This window comes from Convolutriloba macropyga, unplaced genomic scaffold (assembly GCF_964194025.1).
Source record: "Convolutriloba macropyga unplaced genomic scaffold, txConMacr16.3 SCAFFOLD_2977, whole genome shotgun sequence".
Taxonomy (NCBI): Eukaryota; Metazoa; Xenacoelomorpha; order Acoela; family Convolutidae; genus Convolutriloba; species Convolutriloba macropyga.
This window is the reverse complement of record NW_027452948.1, coordinates 1-20027: the sequence shown is the minus strand read 5'-3', so window position 1 is coordinate 20027 and position 20027 is coordinate 1. Positions and strand designations below refer to the sequence as shown.

General features: G+C 30.3%; 1 protein-coding gene across 1 annotated transcript; it reads right to left on the bottom strand.

Moving 5' to 3' along the window:
• Window positions 1-1364: 1364 nt before the first annotated feature.
• Window positions 1365-17044, bottom strand: LOC142357924 (acid-sensing ion channel 2-like; the record flags this gene model as incomplete). Its single annotated transcript, XM_075409415.1, has 3 exons — window positions 1365-1474; window positions 1978-2147; window positions 16936-17044. Coding segments are annotated over 3 exons (378 nt in total), but the record flags the coding sequence as incomplete, so codon positions are not given.
• Window positions 17045-20027: the final 2983 nt, after the last annotated feature.

Genomic DNA, 20027 nt, shown 5'->3' with positions numbered 1-20027 from the left:
TAATGACTTCGAAGCATTGACTCCTAAACACTTGTGACTTGGCATCAAGGACGTTTGCTCACACTATCTACCATGCGCAGAGGAATTTATTGATCATCGGAAGATCTTTCAACGAATTCAATCCTAAGCCAAAATCGTTCTGAGGAGATTTTGGTAAGATTATTTGCCAACGTTAAAGAAACGGCAAAATTGGAGATCTACGGCAATCGAAACCCATAGGGAAGGCAATCTCATTGGGTTGATCGAAGAAAGCGATAAACGGGGATATAGCGGACTGGGTTGAGTTACGATATAAAGTTTAACTTAACTTTGAACTGTGAAATGAGATTTAACTTTGATATTCTCAATCTTTCTTTCAGACGAACAGAGTTTTAAAGCAATAGAAACTTTGTGAAAATCATACCGTCAGCTTCTCTTGCTGGCTTGAATGAAGCCTACTCTAGTTTGAAGTTGGAATGATTGATAGCCATAGATAGACTTGCTAACATTTATGTTAGAAGATTATTATTATGCGATTTGCAATTTGTAAAATCTCCTTTTATCAACTTCAAACTGCAGCAGATTGAAACTTTGATTGGTTTTACCCAAGTTATAGGGCTACAATGTTTACGATTGAAAATTCCTCAATTCTTTTTATAAGCTGAGTTATCAACAAAAACTCAAGCAGATTTTGATTGTTTCATTTATAGTTATTTTGTTTTCTGAGCGAAACAAGTTTTTTAAGCAGCAAAGCTGATGGATTACGTAAAAAGGCTAATTGAACAACGAGTAGTGCAACGGTAATCTACAGTATACCGGATAATACAGCTCACAAAAGTTAACTGCAAAAACGTAAAAGCCGGACAGATTTGAAACCGATGCAAAGAAGTAGGTGGTGTAAGGTTTTCCTTGTTTTTGATAGGAGAACAGCCTTTACAATGGGTACGCTCCAAATGTTTTTTTTCCATTCTGACACATCTAATGGTTTAATCATTAGATTCTTTATAACATAAAATTTTGTAATACTGTAATTGTCTAATCTCACACAAGAGAACAGAAATTCTGGTTATCACCCAGTCTTTACACAACAATATTTCTCCTTGCTAAATCTTACTTGGAACTTCTTATCGTGTACGGGGAGCTATTCTTATGTAGAATCTGGGTGAAAAGAAGAATTTTGGTTTTCTTTTGTAAGATCTAACAATTATTGTATGAAAACCTTTATAGCTATTAGCGAATTAGCTTGACAGCCTTTCGAGCTTGCAGTTTATCAGATCTGGCGCGATAAAATTTTTCTTACCAGTTCTTACACGACCAGTCTGTTCTTTGAACATTTTGTGCTAGGCCTTGTTTTGTGCTGGTTGCTAATATAATCTATTCCCTCTCAGGTAGTTATTCAATGATGAATGGTAACCTTTTTGTTCAAGTAGGGCAGATGTTCAGTTTGATAGTCTCCACACTCGTCGTATGGAGATTTGAGTCGCAGAATTTTTTGCTAAAACAAGGATCACGTTTCACACTCAGGGAAAAAAGCTTTTAAAAAAACAACCCAATAGCGAACCCTGCAATTGTGAGTTTTATATTATTCTAATCGGTGCTGTTATGATTGAACGGGATGAATTTCTATTCATATGGGGATAGTTTTCCAAGATTACGTCACTACTTGGCAAATAGCTTTTAACAAATTGGAAAACAAATTTTTCCATGACCTAGGAGCCAAATGATTATTTAGGTTGATAAACTGTTCTCGCGAAACATTCCTTAAAGTATCTACTGGTCATGTAATCGGAATGTTAATTACATGGACAATGTTAAAAATGCCCGAAATATTTTCACAATCCTAAATGGAAACCGCGATAACAGAGAAGAATACAGTTCCTTCCTTCTTTCGTTTAAAAGTTTTTTTCCATCTATCAATAATTCAGTTATTCAAATTTGACCCAAGCCATGTTCAGTTTCGATTTCATCTCTAACCTCAAACAACATTTGACCTCTAACCCTGTTTAGTGCAATAGTTGTATACATTCCGGGGTACACTGGCAACATAGTTGTAGGGTCCAGGTAAGAATGGGGCTCTGAAGAGGGGGAAATGTAGAATGCCAGGCCTAGAGAGTCTGTCATAGACCCACTGTACTCGTATGACTCTATATTCAACAATAGTTCTAATCCTGAAACGAAAAAAAAATGACTTTTTCGATTATTTTTGTTTGACATCCTAGGTTTTAGCCATACGTCTAGTTAGATATTTCTGGCCGAGTGATGTTGTAACAATTGATATCTATTACGGCATTTTAGGTCGAGCCAATGTCTAGTTTGGCATATTTAGTTGAAAAACTAAGCATATCGAGCAACTGACAAAGGAACTCAGAAAAGCAACACTTTCGATAGAAAAGCTAAATTTATCGAATACTTTAGTCAAGCAGCATAGTATTGTTCCCGTACAGTGCGAGAGCTGTAAATTACTACTGGTCGAATATAAAAATATAAATTCATTCCGAATGCGTTATTGGCTGTAGACTGATTCAAGTTAAATTTTAGAAGTTGCAGAATTGATACCAATCTATACTGGCGTTGCCTTCTTCTTCTCTTTGTGTTGTTCCTCCTAAGACTGTAGTTCAGCTCTTGATTATGATAGTATTTTGACATATGTTTTGGACCTAATTTTATTAAATAATGTTCAAGCTTGTTTGACGCACTATTGATATCAGACGTTTTGCAGGACTGGAATTTAGTTAGACTTGGATTATTGAGCTGGTTAGATAGTGTAATAAAACCTAGCTCACCTCCCCCAACTCTGCATTTTTAATTCGCTCACGGACAATTTAACCTGGCTACCCAGGTTGAGGTCCATAGACCCAAATTGACTTATGATCAGACCCAGTCGAGACTAATGTGTATATGGGGACGTCCGCATCATAGAGCCACCCCATATAAACACATTTATGAAAACTACTATATTTTCTTTATTTTTTAATTATTTTTCCATTTTTCTACTTAAATAAAAAATATATCATTTTTTGACTAAATTTACTATTTTTGCTAATACTTCATAAAAAATTCATTATCTGCGAAGCAGCTCAACGAAGTTGTTTTGCAAATTCACTGGTAAAACCTAAATTCACCATTACTATCTCTAATGCCCTTATCATCAAATGGATCTATAGCTATTTTATATTGTTCCTTAGTTTCTAAATGATGTCTATTACTATCAATAGTATAATTAGAAACATATTTAGTTTTACCTTCATAAATAGCATTAGTATAATCTTCCAAATTAATTTGTTTTTTATTAGTAGCTTTAGTTATACCTTTTAACTTTTTCTCTTCTTCTCTTTTAACAGTATTGTAACAATATGCTTTAGCTTTAAGGAAACATGCTGCTATAATAGTATCATTAGGTAATTCATCCTTCATCTTACTTAACTCATTATTCTGTAAAATATCTTTTATCTTATCCATTTCCTTTTCTGTAGTACTATCTAATGGAATATTTATGTTTATAAATATACTATCTCTATCTGTGTAATGATAACTACAATCTAACTCTTTCTCAAAGTAATCATATATAGCTTTATACATGAATAGTTTAGCTTTTTCTAATATAACAAATCCAATATAATTAAACTTATCTAATTTAACATTACCTCTCGTTTTATGTACGGCTACTAAATCATCATCAAACTCTACAGAATATTTGAAACCAATATTTTCTACTAATTTAATATATCTATCTACATCATTAACTAACTCTACATCTTGTCTATTATATACATTCTCTATTGTTTTTCCATAGAAGGCATTATTCATTGACTTAAAGAATACATCCCCAAATTTATCACCCTTAGCTTTAGCCTCCTTTTTTTCTTAATATTAAACTCAACATAAGGCTTTAACCACTCACTCTTACTATACTCTAACTTTTGCTTAATTGTAATATCTTCCAACTTCAAACCATGATCTAAATACCAATCTAACATCTCTCCATCAATTACATAATCTACCTTATCCGTTAACTTTAACATTAACTTCTCATTAGGTTTATATCCTTTCTTTTTATTTACATTTTGATAATCTGTAAACTGTCCAATGTTTGCCCTAGTCTTTTCAGGAAAGAATGGATACTTGTTTGTTTTCTGTTTCAAATCATCATTATACTTTATATCAATAGTGTAGATATATCCAGTATTAGAGCTAGATCTAGTATATACTGTATCTGCTAAGCCAGTCTCTGGATCGAGAGTGTCACATACTTTGATCTCGCCAGTAGGTAAAGCTTGAACCATAGCAGAAGCATACAATGAGTTGAAGTCTAAATACTTTAAATAATTTTTTTCCCTGTATACTCAGGATCTATTTCTTTATTTTTACATTTTACATGACAATCACCTAATACTGAAGCTAACCCACCTCTAATACCATGTTGTATTGTATCATAAATATTAACTGTATTTTCTTTATAATACTTAAGTCTAACATTAGTATACTTCAAACCACACAACCAGGTTAACCCAGGAGTAGAATATGTGTAACATGGATCTATTTAATAATATTCTAAACACATAGCTCTAAATTTCTCAAATACATCAACTGATAATAATACATCTGTTTTAAGATATAATCCTTTATTGTCTCACATCCAGTATTATTCCAACAATCTATTGCTTGCTTATATTCTTTATCTGTAATACCACTTTGTTTCAACGTAGAATAGAATGCTTCATTAGGTGGCAATGTTGTTTCATACAATTTATCTATACTATCAAACCATTAATATGGGAATATACCCTTACGTCTTTCTAAGCCACATTTATTTAATGTTATACATTCTTCATTACTCAATGTTTTACTTATAGCATCTAAGTTAAGTGGATGGAAGGACCTAAACATATCTAATGCTTTAGCATAACCCATATCAATAGTAATATAATTCTCATCAGTTTTATTTAATACTTTAAGTCTAACTTTCTTTGCTAGTTTAGTTATAAATAGATGATTATCATAATTAGAAGAATAAAATGCATACATTGGTACAAAATTATTCTTAGCTTGGAGGTTACATTTGTTGTGAGCATAACCTCTGAATTTACCATTTAGATGATCACGATCTCTAACGATGCCTTCACCCAAGTTCTCATTACAATAATAACATCAACTATATAACGGAGTAATAGTCTCTTCTTTCAATGGAATATTTATACTAAATATACCTTTGAATAATTTATTATAATAATCTACTCTTTCTACAAACCAATCAAATACTTTATCACCACAGTTACAATCATACTTATCTTCTAATATATCAGGATAGTCACTTTTTATATATAAACCACAAGCAATAGGAATGTGTTTACCATCTTTTATTATACATTCAAAATCTTTATACATAGCAATTGGAACTCTGTTTTCATAATCGAACTTATGAAACTTTAAGTAATCATCTTTATGGAATGTTCTTCTACCTATATGTTTCTGTGTATTACATAAATCCTAATGTTTATTTAATGCATCTTCTGTTCTAAATGATACACAACATTTTAGACATGGATAACATTTATGTTTAGGTGATGTTCTTAAAAGGAATGATACATCTTTTGCATAGGAAGTAATGATTATCCCAGTATAATATGTTACACCCTTTAGGATCATTATGATTAATTAATACAGGATTAATAGTTTTATTTTTATTTAGATTAAACACATTGAATAATATTTTATCTTTATTTAGTTCTTGTATTTTTTTAAGTCATAATAATCATATGGAGGTATAACCCCATTTGGTAATTTTAACTCATTAATATATTCAGGTTTATTATATTTACTAACTCTATTGGGATGATCTTTAGCAGGATGCAGATAGGCAATTAGACACCATAGTAAACTTTTATTATCAGTATTATGTATATTAAGTATATATCTAGACGTGAATGGTAACTCAGTATCACATCCACCACTAGGATAAAACCTAGGTATATACATTGTCCTTTTAACAAATCGTTGCATACTCCATCCAGATTGATTCATCTCTTGCTCCTGCATTCTAGTCTCAAGTTCCCCATTCAATAAATCCAAGTCATGTGCACCAATATATTGTCTAGTCATTAACCTAAAGGTGAATTCGTTTTCTTCTAACTTATCATCTGTAGGTTTTGTATACTTAACTACATCAAAGGTTTTAAACTTAATATGGGGATGTATGTTATGCAATGACTGCAGTATATTTTAGAATTTAGGATCTTCATAATTACTACTAGTTTTTATTATTTGATTATGCTTCCTGTTATGATCTAATCCTAACTCATTAACTTTATCTCGCCACTTCCCATCAACAAGTTTTTTCTGTTTAACATTTTCTTTATGTTCTTCTGACTCATTGTGTTCATTTTTATTGTTATATCTATTATTACATATATTGCAATATCCTTCAGTTATATTCTTATCTATATCCTTATCCCTATCCTTATCCTTTCCCTCTACATTATCTAGATGCATCTTTGTTTTTAAATGTTGGTCAACACTATATTGACTCAGACTTGTCTTACATATCACACAATCAAACTTACTTCCATTCCTTACTATTTCCTCAGTAACCAATCTTACATTATTCCTATGTTTTAATGTTGTAACATGTTTATTATAAGAAGTATTATTATCAAGATACAAATCACAACTATCACAAAACTTTATTCCTTCTCCTATATTGGTGTAACCACTTTGTGTATACTGCTCATCCAATTTTTGTTCTATATCCTCATTAGTAACCTTTATTCCATCCTCATTAGCACTCTCAATAATTTTATTTCTATTATACATTCGCTCATTCTTTTTATGTTTAAGTGATTGAATGTGTCTGTTATAATTCTTTCGAGTCATCTCTTCATCACATTCTTCACATCTAATCCTATATGTTTTAGGCTTTTGAACATAGACAAAATCATCAAATGAGTCTAAATCTGAGTCCTTATCTTTATCAGAATCTACATCTTTATCAGAATCTACATCTTTATCTTTATCCTTATCCTTATCATAACCTAAATCCTTATTGGTGTAACCACTTCGTGGATCTAAATCTGGATAATATTTTGCTTCTGCCTTTCGCATTGACTCACGCGTATCTTCTTCTCTTTGTTTTAATTTTGCATTGTGTTTATCATATGTCATTTTTAATTCTTCATTTATTTGATTAAAACTTCTGATTGATTCTAAAGATTTTTCTAATTCTGTCTTTTGTCTTTCCTTATCGGTGAAACTGCTTCGCAGATCAGTGAAACTGCTTCGCAGATCTACTGGTTTATTTTTATTTTTTAACATTTGGACCGCCATACTAGAAGCACTAGATTGGACTTGTCCATGAGATTGGACTTGTCCATGGGATTGAGCTTGTCCATGAGATTGGACTTGTCCATGAGATTGGACTTGTCCACTTCCAAATTGAGCTCGCTCACTTCCAGATTGGACTTGTCCATGAGATTGAGCTTGTTCACTCGTGGAATGAATGTAACCGGTATAATCTTATTGATTCATTTTTATATGCAAAATTTTGAAATAATATTATATATAGCTTTTCAATACTATAAAAATGATTAGTACCAAATGCGATTAATGTAAAAATAAGGCCTGGTGTTGGAGTTGTGATGAGTGTCAAAGTAAACCATTCCAATGTTTTGTATGTAATAAGATTATAACATATAGAGACAGACATAATCATTTGCAAGTGCACTTTAATAATCCCAACCAATATTCAGTACGCAGAATGTGTAAGTTAAATAAACACATCTCTCAGTATAGATTTAAACACTTCTATTGTAGGCTATGCAGATAGATATAGGTTTCATCGTACAAAAGAAAGATTCTTAGAACATGCAAAGAAATATAATATCAGCGAAGCTGGTTTCCAGATCCACAAAGCGGTTTCACCAATCAGCGAAGCTGGTTTCCAGATCCACAAAATGGTTTCACCAATCAGCGAAGCTGGTTCCCAGATTGATGTAAAGCTATAACTAATTATAATAAGTTTTTCACCCCAAATAAAATGTTGCTGATGTTTCCACTTTTTATTATGTTGATACTTATTATTATAATTGTTTATTGGAATTATGATAAATATTCTGATTTAAGGAAGAGATTCAAAGGATATAGGACTATTGTACCAGAACCATTTGAAAATAAAAAACATAACTTTATTATTTATGGTCCATCTAATTCTGGTAAAACAACTTTTATAAAAGATTATTGTGGTTTGTATGAGACTGTTAATGTATTCTGTATTGATGGTAGTGAGTGGGAAGGTTATAATGTATATGGTGTTGATGATTTAAATTTATTAGATAATTTTGATATTTTTGCTAATAGTCTTATTATATTTGATGATATAGGAGAAAACATTAGATTACCAGCTATAGACTCATTGTATTCTAAAGGTAGACATCAAAATATTAATATAATATGTGTAGGTCATACTGTAACAGATTTAAATACTAAAGCAAGAGATAACACCCCAGCTACATATATTACTTTAAATAATTCACAACAATTCTTTGAAAGAGTACAAGAGAAGTTTAAAATTAATTCTTATATATATAGATTTAAACATTATAACTATGGTGTAATAAATTATAATACTATTAGTGACTATTATATTGTATTAGATAAAGATAAAAATGTTGTATATGATTCTAGGATAGGTGATCTTGATATTGAGAAGTATGTTGATTATACAGAGTTTAAGGAAAAGGAATATAATATACTAAGTAGTTATTTAACAGATAGAATGATAGAACCAACACATATTAAACCAAAAGAGTTAATGTTCTATTTTATGGAATATTTGTAATTATGGGAATACATAAATCAATTAATTTATATAAAATATATACAAACATAAAAAAATGTACTTATTAAGATACATAGTGGCTATTATGCTATTGCTGGAATGGTTACTATGGTAGGATTTGGTTATTCTTACTTTCAAAAACATGGTAATAATAATGATAATATTTTTAATGGTATAGATATAATGAATATAGATAAAGCAAAAATTAAATTAAAAAATGGTAAGAATATGACAATAGGTTATGGTTTGATTGATAAAAGCAATTATGATCTCAATCATCCATTTAATATAGTATGTATGTTAGCTAGTTGTCTTGTAAGTTTTTATGCAACTCATAATCATATTAATTCTATATCTAAAAATGAGAGTAATATGTAGAGAATGTAATAATGAAATTGATACTAGTAGTGGTTATCCAGAACATGAACTAATTGATCATTATAATATTTTTCATAAAAATTTAATGGTAAGATGCACGAAATGTATGCAAAGAATATATAGTGGTTATCATTTTAAGGATAGATGTATAAATAATCGTACAGGCCTTATATCATCAGTACATAGTTATATTGACTATATCAATATTTATGATAATGATAGTAATGATAATATTGATATCAATAAAGATGATAAAGATGATAAAAATTATGTTTTAAATAATGTTTTAAATGAACTGAAAGATAATATTAAAGAAGATTTAAAAGAATATATTAGGACCAATTTAAAACAAGAGATCATTAATGAATTAAAACTAGAGATTAAAAATGAAATAAAAAAGAAGTTAAAATGAAATAGAAGGAGGTGCTATAAATAATTTAAAGACTGATGTTAATATTAAGAATCCATCTAAGCAAATTAAATCAACTAGGACTTGTTGTCTTTGCAAAATTGAAAAGAATAGAGATTGTTTTTATCAGACTGGAGGTTTATGTAAAGAGTGTTCCTCTGAAAAGGTTCAAGAGTGCAGAATTACTAAGATTCTAATTTAATCCATAATTCTAGTTATCCTTGTTATTCTGTGTTATTCTGTGTAATTTTGTAATTAACAAACTAAAAGGTATAATTGAGAGAATTATCTCATAAATATATGGCTTATATTTAATTTTTCATTAAAAATTATCTTTCTAATTTATATGTGGTCTCTTCATATGTTTTCTAAGGGAAGACCTATTTGGGAAAATGTTACACAATTGACATTGAACCTTTTCAGAGGAACACTCTTTACATAAACCTCCAGTCTTATAAAAACAATCTCTATTCTTTTCAATTTTGCAAAGACAACAAGTCCTAGTTGATTTAATTTGCTTAGATGGATTCTTAATATTAACATCAGTCTTTAAATTATTTATAGCACCTCCTTCTATTTCATTTTTAACTTCTTTTTTTTATTTCATTTTTAATCTCTAGTTTTAATTCATTAATGATCTCTTGTTTTAAATTGGTCCTAATATATTCTTTTAAATCTTCTTTAATATTATCTTTCAGTTCATTTAAAACATTGTTTAAATTTTTATGAAAAATATTATAATGATCCATTAGTTCATGTTCTGGATAACCACTACTAGTATCAATTTCATTATTACATTCTCTACATATTACTCTCATTTTTAGATATAGAATTAATATGATTATGAGTTGCATAAATACTTACAAGACAACTAGCTAACATACATACTATATTAAATGGATGATTGAGATCAAAATTGCTTTTATCAATCAAACCATAACCTATTGTCATATTCTTACCATTTTTTAATTTAATTTTTGCTTTATCTTTATTCATTATATCTATAACATTAAAATTATTATCATTATTATTACCATGTTTTTGAAAGTAAGAATAACCAAATCCTACCATAGTAACCATGCCAGCAATAGCATAATAGCCACTATGTATCTCACTAAGTACATTTTTTATATTTGTATATATTTTATATAAATTAATTGATTTATGTATTCCCTTAAATTCCAAATATTCTTCAAAATAGAACATTAACTCTTTTGGTTTAATATGTGTTGGTTCTATCATTCTATCTGTTAAATAACTACTTAGTATATTATATTCCTTTTCGTTAAACTCTGTATAATCAACATACTTCTCAATATCAAGATCACCTATCCTAGAATCATATACAACATTTTTATTTTTATCTAATACAATATAATAGTCACTAATAGTATTATAATTTATTACACCATAGTTATAATGTTTAAATCTTTATAGATTAGAATCAATTTTAAACTTCTCTTGTACTCTTTCAAAGAATTGTTGTGAACTATTTAAAGTAATATATATAGCTGGGATGTTATCTCTTGCTTTAGTATTTAAATCTGTTACAGTATGAACTACACATATTATATTAATATTGTGATGTCTACCTTTAGAATACAATGAGTCTATAGCTGGTAATCTAATGTTTTCTCCCATATCATCAAATATAATAAGACTATTAGCCAAAATATCCAAATTATCTAATAAATTTAAATCATCAACACCATATACATTATATCCTTTCCACTCACTACCATCAATACAGAATACATTAACAGTCTCATACAAACCACAATAATCTTTTAAAAAAGTTGTTTTATCAGAATTAGATGGACCATAAATAATAAAGTTATGTTTTTTAATTTGAAATGGTTCTGGTACAATATTCCTATATCCTTTGAATCTCTTCCTTAAATCAGAATATTTATCATAATTCCAATAAACAACTATAATAATAAGTATCAACATAATAAAAAGCGGAAACATCAGCAACATTTTATTTGGGGTGAAAAACTTATTATAATTAGTTATATTTTTACTTCAATCTGGGAACCAGCTTGGATGATTGGTGAAACCACTTTGTGGATCTGGAAACCAGCTTCGCTGATTGGTGAAACCACTTTGTGGATCTGGAAACCAGCTTCGCTGATCTTATATTTCTTTGCATGTATCGCATTTATCGCATTTACATTTATCGCATTTTTTTACATATATCGCATTTGGTACTACATTTATCTTTTTACATTTATCGCATTTGGTACTAATCATTTTTATAGTATTGAAAAGCTATATATAATATTATTTCAAAATTTTGCATATAAAAATGAATCAACAAGATTATACCGGTTACATTTATTCCACGAGTGAACAAGCTCAATGTCATGGACAAGTCTAATCTGGAAGTGAGCGAGCTCAATTTGGAAGTGGACAAGTCCAATCTCATGGACAAGTCCAATCTCATGGACAAGCTCAATCCCATGGACAAGACCAATCTCATGGACAAGTACAATCTAGTGCTTCTAGTATGGCGGTCCAAATGTTAAAAAATAAAACTAAACCAGTAGATCTGCGAAGCAGTTTTACTGATCTGCGAAGCAGTTTCACTGATAAGGAAAGACAAAAGATAGAATTAGAAAAATCTTTAGAATCAATCAGAAGGTTTAATCAAATAAATGAAGAAATAAAAGAAACATATAATAAACACAATGCAAAATTAAAACAAAGAGAAGAAGATATGCGTGAGTCATTGCGAAAGGCAGAAGCAAAATATTATCCAGATTTAGATCTACAAAGTGGTTACACCAATAAGGATTTAGGTTATGATAATGATAAGGATAAAGATAAAGATGTAGATTCTGATAAAGATAAGGACTCAGATTTAGACTCATTTGATGATTTTGTCTGTGTTCAAAAGCCTAAAACAAATAAGATTAGATGTGAAGAATGTGATGAAGAGATGACTCGAAAGAATTATAACAGACACATTCAATCACTTAAACATAAAAAGAATGAGCGAATGTATAATAGAAAAAAAAATTATTGAGAGTGCTAATGAGGATGGAATAAAGGTTACTAATGAGGATATAGAACAAAAACTGGATGAGCAGTTTACACAAAGTGGTTACACCAATATAGAAGGAGGAATAAAGTTTTGTGATAGTTGTGATATGTATCTTGATAAAAATACTGCTTATAATAAACATGTAACAACACTAAAACATAGGAATAATGTAAAATTGGTTACTGGGGAAATAGTAAGGAATGGAAGTAAGTTTGATTGTGTGATATGTAAGACAAGTCTGAGTCAATATAGTGTTGACCAACATTTGAAAACAAAGATGCATCTAGATAATGTAGAGGGAAAGGATAAGGATAAGGATAAGGATATAGATAAGAATATAACTGAAGGATATTGCAATATATGTAATAATAGACATAACAATAAAAATGAACACAATGAATCAGAAGAACATAAAGAAAATGTTAAACAGAAAAAAATTGTTGATGGGAAGTGGCGAGATAAAGTTAATGAGTTAGGATTAGATCATAACATGAAGCATAATCAAATAATAATAACTAGTAATAATTATGAAGATCCTAAAATCTTAAATATACTGGAGTCATTGCATAACATACATCCCCATATTAAGTTTAACACCTTTGATGTAGTTAAGTATACAAAACCTACAGATGATAAGATAGAAGAAAACGAATTCACCTTTTGGTTAATGACTAGACAATATAATGGTGCACATGACTTGTATTTATTGAATGGGGAACTTGAGACTAGAATGCAAGAGCAAGAGATGAATCAATCTGGATGGAAAATGCAACGATTGGTTAAAAGGACAATGTATATACATAGGTTTTATCCTAGTGGTGGATGTGATACTGAGTTACCATTCACGTCTAGTTATATACTTAATATACATAATACTGATAATAAATGTTTACTATGGTGTCTAATTGCCTATCTGCATCCTGCTAAAGGTCATCCCAATAGAGTTATCAAATATAATAAACCTGAATATATTAATGAGTTAAAATTACCAAATGGGGTTATACCTCCATATGATTATTATCACTTAAAGAAAATACAAGAACTAAATGAAGATAAAATATTATTCAATGTGTTTAATCTAAATAAAAATAAAACTACTAATCATGTATTAATTAATCATAATGATCCTAAAGGGTGTAACATATTATACTGGGATAATCGTTACTTCCTATGCAAAAGATGTATCATTCCTATTAAGAACATCACATAAACATAAATGTTATCCATGTCTAAAATGTTGTGTATCATTTAGAACAGAAGATGCATTAAATAAACATTTGGATTTATGTAATACACAGAAACATATAGGTAGAAGAACATTCCATAAAGATGATTACTTAAAGTTTGATAAGTTCCATTATAAAAACAGAGTACCATTTGCTATGTATTATGATTTTGAATGTATAATAAAAGATGGTAAACACATTCCTATTGCTTGTGGTTTATATATAAAAGTGACTATCCTGATATATTAGAAGATAAGTATGAATGTAACTGTGGTGATAAAGTAGTTGATTGATTTGTAGAAAGAGTAGATTATTATATTAAATTATTTAAAGATATATTTAGTATAAATATTCCATTGAAAGAAGAGACTATTACTCCGTTATATAGTAATGTTATTATTGTAATGAGAACTTGGGTGAAGACATCGTTAAAGATCATGATCATCTAAATGGTAAATTCAGAGGTTATGCTCACAACAAATGTAACCTCCAAGCTAAGAATAATTTTGTACCAATGTATGCATTTAATTCTTCTAATTATGATAATCATCTATTTATAACTAAATTAGCAAAGAAAGTTAGACTGAAAGTGTTAACTAAAACTGATGAGAATTATATTAGTATTGATATGGGTTATGCTAAAGCATTAGATATGTTTAGGTTCTTCCATCCACTTAGCTTAGATGCTATAAGTAAAACATTGAGTAATGAAGAGTGTAAAACATTAAATAAATGTGGCTTAGAAAGACGTAAGGGTATATTCTCATATGAATGGTTTGATAGTATAGATAAACTATATGAAACAACATTACCACCTAAGGAAGCATTCTATTCTAAGTTGAAACAAAGTGGTATTACAGATAAAGAATATAAGCAAGCAATAGATTGTTGGAATAATACTGGATGTGAGACAATAAAGGATTATATGATGTCATATCTTAAAACAGATGTATTATTATCAGTTGATGTATTTGAGAAATTTAGAGCTATGTGTTTAGAATATTATGAGATAGATCCATGTTACACATATTCTACTCCTGGGTTAACCTGGTTGTGTGGGTTGAAGTATACTAATGTTAGACTTAAGTATTATAAAGAAAATACAGTTAATATTTATGATACAATACAACATGGTATTAGAGGTGGGTTAGCTTCAGTATTAGGTGATTGTCATGTAAAATGTAAAAATAAAGAAATAGATCCTGAGTATACAGGGAAAAAGAATTATTTAAAGTATTTAGACTTCAACTCATTGTATGCTTCTGCTATGGTGCAAGCTTTACCTACTGGCGGGATCAAAGTATGTGACACTCTCGATCCAGAGACTGGCTTAGCAGATACAGTATATACTAGATCTAGCTCTAATACTGGATATATCTACACTATTGATATAAAGTATAATGATGACTTGAAACAGAAAACAAACAAGTATCCATTTTTTTCTGAAAAGACTAGGGCAAACATTGGACAGTTTAAAGATTATCAAAATGTAAATAAAAAGAAAGGATATAAACCTAATGAGAAGTTAATGTTAAAGTTAACGGATAAGGTAGATTATGTAATTGATGGAGAGATGTTAGATTGGTATTTAGATCATGGTTTGAAGTTGGAAGATATTACAATTAAGCAAAAGTTAGAGTATAGTAAGAGTGAGTGGTTAAAGCCTTAAATTGAGTTTAATATTAAGAAAAGAAAGGAGGCTAAAGCTAAGGGTGATAAATTTGGAGATTTATTCTTTAAGTTAATGAATAATGCCTTCTATGGAAAAACAATAGAGAATGTATATAATAGACAAGATGTAGAGTTAGTTAATGATGTATATAGATATATTAAATTAGTAGAAAATATTGGTTTCAAATATTTTGTAGAGTTTGATGATGATTTAGTAGCCGTACATAAAACGAGAGGTAATGTTAAATTAGATAAGTTTAATTATTTTGGATTTGTTATATTAGAAAAAGCTAAACTATTCATGTATAAAGCTATATATGATTACTTTGAGAAAGAGTTAGGTTGTAGTTATCATTACACAGATACATATAGTATATTTATAAACATAAATATTCCATTAGATAGTACTATAGAAAAGGAAATGGTTAAGATAAAAGATATTTTACATAATAATGAGTTAAGTAAGATGAAGGATGAATTACCTAATGATACTATTATAGAAGCATGTTTCCTTAAAGCTAAAGCATATTGTTACAATACTGTTAAAAGAGAAGAAGAGAAAATGTTAAAAGGTATAACTAAAGCTACTATTAAAAAACAGATTAATTTGGAAGATTATACTAATTCTATATATGAAGGTAAAACTAAATATGTAACTAATTAAACTATTGATAGTAATAGACATCATTTAGAAACTAAGGAACAATATAAAATAGCTATAGATCCATTTGATGATAAGGGCATTAGAGATAGTAATGGTGAATTTAGGTTTTACCAGTGAATTTGCAAAACAACTTCGTTGAGCTGCTTCGCAGATAATTAATTTTTTATGAAGTATTAGCAAAAATATTAAATTTAGTCAAAAAATGATATATTTTTTATTTAAGTAGAAAAATGGAAAAATAGTTTAAAAATAAAGAAAATATAGTAGTTTTCATAAATGTGTTTTTATGGGGTGGCTCTATGATGCGGACGTCCCCATATACACATTACTGTCGAGCGCACACCCGTGTGTTCCCAGACCGAAATTATTCAGTGGTCAACTGAGGTATGGTCTCGATTTAGTCTGATCAGAGGTTACTTGCGCCTCAAATTGGGTCTGATCATAGTCTGATTAAGGTCTGGGCAATGATCTGAATTTTAGTCTGGACCCTGGTCTGGAGATGGTCTGATCAGAACTCCATCGATGTGGAAAGTCTGATCAGAGACCCAATCAGTCTGGAACGTCTGATCAGAGGTTAATTGGGTCTGGAAAGTCTGATCAAGGGTATTTTCTGTCTGGATAGTCTGATCAGAGATAAGTTTGGTCTGGAAAGTCTGATCATAGGAGAAAATTTGGGTCCGGACCTCAACCTGGGTATTTATGAAGAGTGTTAGTCTGGTTTTGATGACTAACCATATCCAGGCCCGCTGTTATAAATGGGAAAGGAGTCACTGAATTGGTAGCATCTGCCGTATGGCTCAGAAATGACTTCTGTGAAGTGGCTGCAAAAGAGAAGAGACAGCTCAAATATATGCAATACAATTGAATTCCTATTTGACAGATCGACTAGAGCTCTTAATAGTTTTTTATAAATTTAATTACAAAAATATTTTTAGAACCAAACAAACCATCCTTAGTTTTGGCGAGACCACTATAATCTGTTTTCCGCATAGCCAAAAATTAGATCACTACTTTTTGAAAACACTTTTTGAAACTTTATTTGGGGGGTGGGGTCATTATCGGGGCTCCCGGGCCGTGGAAATATCGGAACAATATGTAAGATAAGCAATGAAAAGTTTTTTTTTCACCGTAAAGTTCGTACATAACTTTGCGGTGAAAGATCACATTTCACCACTTTCTACAATTCACCCCCTTACACCGATTCGATCCTCTCACCCCCTGAATGTCGGTCACTTCTTCGTCCAATGCGCCACGTCTAACTGTCTTTTCGTATTTTTGTTTTGAATTTAAATCAGATTCACTCTACTTTCTGTAAAACATGCGCGTTGAATTTTTGTAAGGTTTGCGATTTTTAGAAGTGAAATTACATTTTTTAGCGGTGAAATGTGGTGAATTTTTGTCATTTTTTAGCGGTGAAATGTGGTGAATTTTTGTAAGTTCACCGCTTACTCTAGTGGTGAAATTACATAAATTCGCCGCTTAGAAAAAAGTGTCAAAATGATGTAAGGTCGGGGGCTAATTTTAGGGGGGTTAAATCTAACATTTCCTCACTTAGTGCCCATTGCCCTCTTATCTTCCCTCGTTTTAACCAGCCCCCTAAAATTCCCCTATTAATCTTATATTATCTGACACTTTTTCTAAGAGGTGAATATATGTAATTTTACTATTAAGTTAAGCGGTGGATTTATGTAACCTCATCGCATTCACCTCTCATCTTACATAATTTCGACAATTTTTTCAAAGCGGTGAATTTATGTAATTTCACCGCTAAATTCAGTGGTGAAACTATGTAATTTCACTGCTACCGGACGATATTTTCTTTCACCGCTTTCACCGCCTGATTCATGTAATTTCACCGCATTCACCGCTTATCTTACAAATTTTCCCGCATTCACCGCTTATCTTACATATATTTGCGTTGAATGGCGGTGACACCTCGACCCGGGCTCTTCTCCAACTAAGGGTGCTTAACCCTGGCCTCAAAAATTTTCCAAAAGAATCGTCTCGATCAATAATTGTTCCAGCCTCCAAACTTATTTGGGGTTCGAAGTTCATGCTACCCTGGTTAAAGTTTGAAATTTTTCACATTTCTGATTTTTTCACGCTTTATAAAGCTTCTGAGCCAAAATATACCCCAGATTTCTTCGCGAAAAATGAGATCATTTCTGTATTTTGGCTGTACAAAGTTAGTTCAAATGCAATCTTGAACCATAACAAAGAAAAAGATAAGAATTGAAAAAATTTATTTCAAATTCAACGATGTGATCTAAATTAGAGTACCCAGTGAAACGAAATTTGATACACCTTGCAAAGACATGCAAGATCTTGACAGTCTTGACAAAACATGGATTATCTTACCAAGGTCTTGATAGGACAACAATTCTTGGTACATCATGATAAGATCTTGCCATGATCTTATCAAGCTGTATCAAAAAATTGCGTGATTAAACTTGCAAAAATCATGGCAAAACATGCCAAAACAATTTCACTGGCGTAATAGGTAATCAGAATGTAGTAATTGCTCGTGTCCTGAACATTATAATTTTAAGTTGCTCTCTTCAAGACTTTTCGGATTTAAACAAACGTTTCTCGAATCTTCTTTTGTTGGTCATATTTGAACAAAAAATACCTTTCAAACACACAAACAACGGTTTTTAATTCACTTAAACTCGTTTTTGGTATCGATTTCCGCACAAACATTGAAAAAAATACAGTATCACATCGAATGCACAAATGTACATTAAATTCTTCAACGTCAATAAGCTCAATGCTATAAACAATAAGCATTCGCTCTAATTCACTCTGATAGATAACTTAAAGAGAATGACTACAAAAGAGAGCCTCGTCAATTAAAACCGTTTCTTTTGTCTCTAAGTTGTCCTCAAATGCAAGATAAATACCAGGTAAACTTTGCTCTCAAAATTTAAAATGTATTTGTGTAAAGAGTCAGTAACGTTAAGCAGAAAAACGTTAACAAAAGCTTAAGGAATCTCCCGAAGCATAAATTGAGAAAACTAACTTTGATTACCAACTCGAATAAACAATATATTTCGTGAAATTATCAAACCTTTTGCCTTACTAAACAGATGATGTTCTGGGGACATTTGAAATAAGCTGCTTTTTTCTTTTTTTTTAATCTTGAGCGTTCAGTGAGAAAACAAACTCTTTACCAGAAACTGAGTACAAATTAGACAAAATTGTGACAACGGTGCAAATGGACATAAACCGGACAGAAAAAACCGCATCGATATATTTAAAATGATTATACCTCATTCAAATTAAATCTCAAATTTTGCAGGCTCTAACATTTATTTAACATAAAGAAGCAGAACATGAGAAAAGTGACAAAGAGAGCCAAAATTTTTCTCTCAGATAATTAATTTTAAAAAAAATCCCTAAAAATGGCATAAAAGGGTGCACTGACTAGAAATTTTATCGCAAAGTTGCATATAAACTAATAAATGCTTTAAAAGACTGATTTCTCCTAAACGTCATAATAAAGAAACAGATTTGAATGCCGGAGTCTAGCAAAACATCCCTCTCACCTTGTGAAAAAAATTCCACAACGGTTTTTCGCGCTTTTCCTTAGATAAAAAATTAGAAGAGGACGCTGTTTTTTATGAATTTTTTTCTGCAGATTGGCGTATACACTTACAACACCGAATTCGTAAAATGGCCGGCATCAAAAAACTATGCTTTTGAATAGTTGATGGTATCTAATAAAAAGAGTTATTGGATTGGATGAAACACTTCCTGTTCAAAGAACAGCTTATGTCGATACGCACTTCAAGGAAAGGAAGAATTTCTTTACAGAAAGGGGTAAT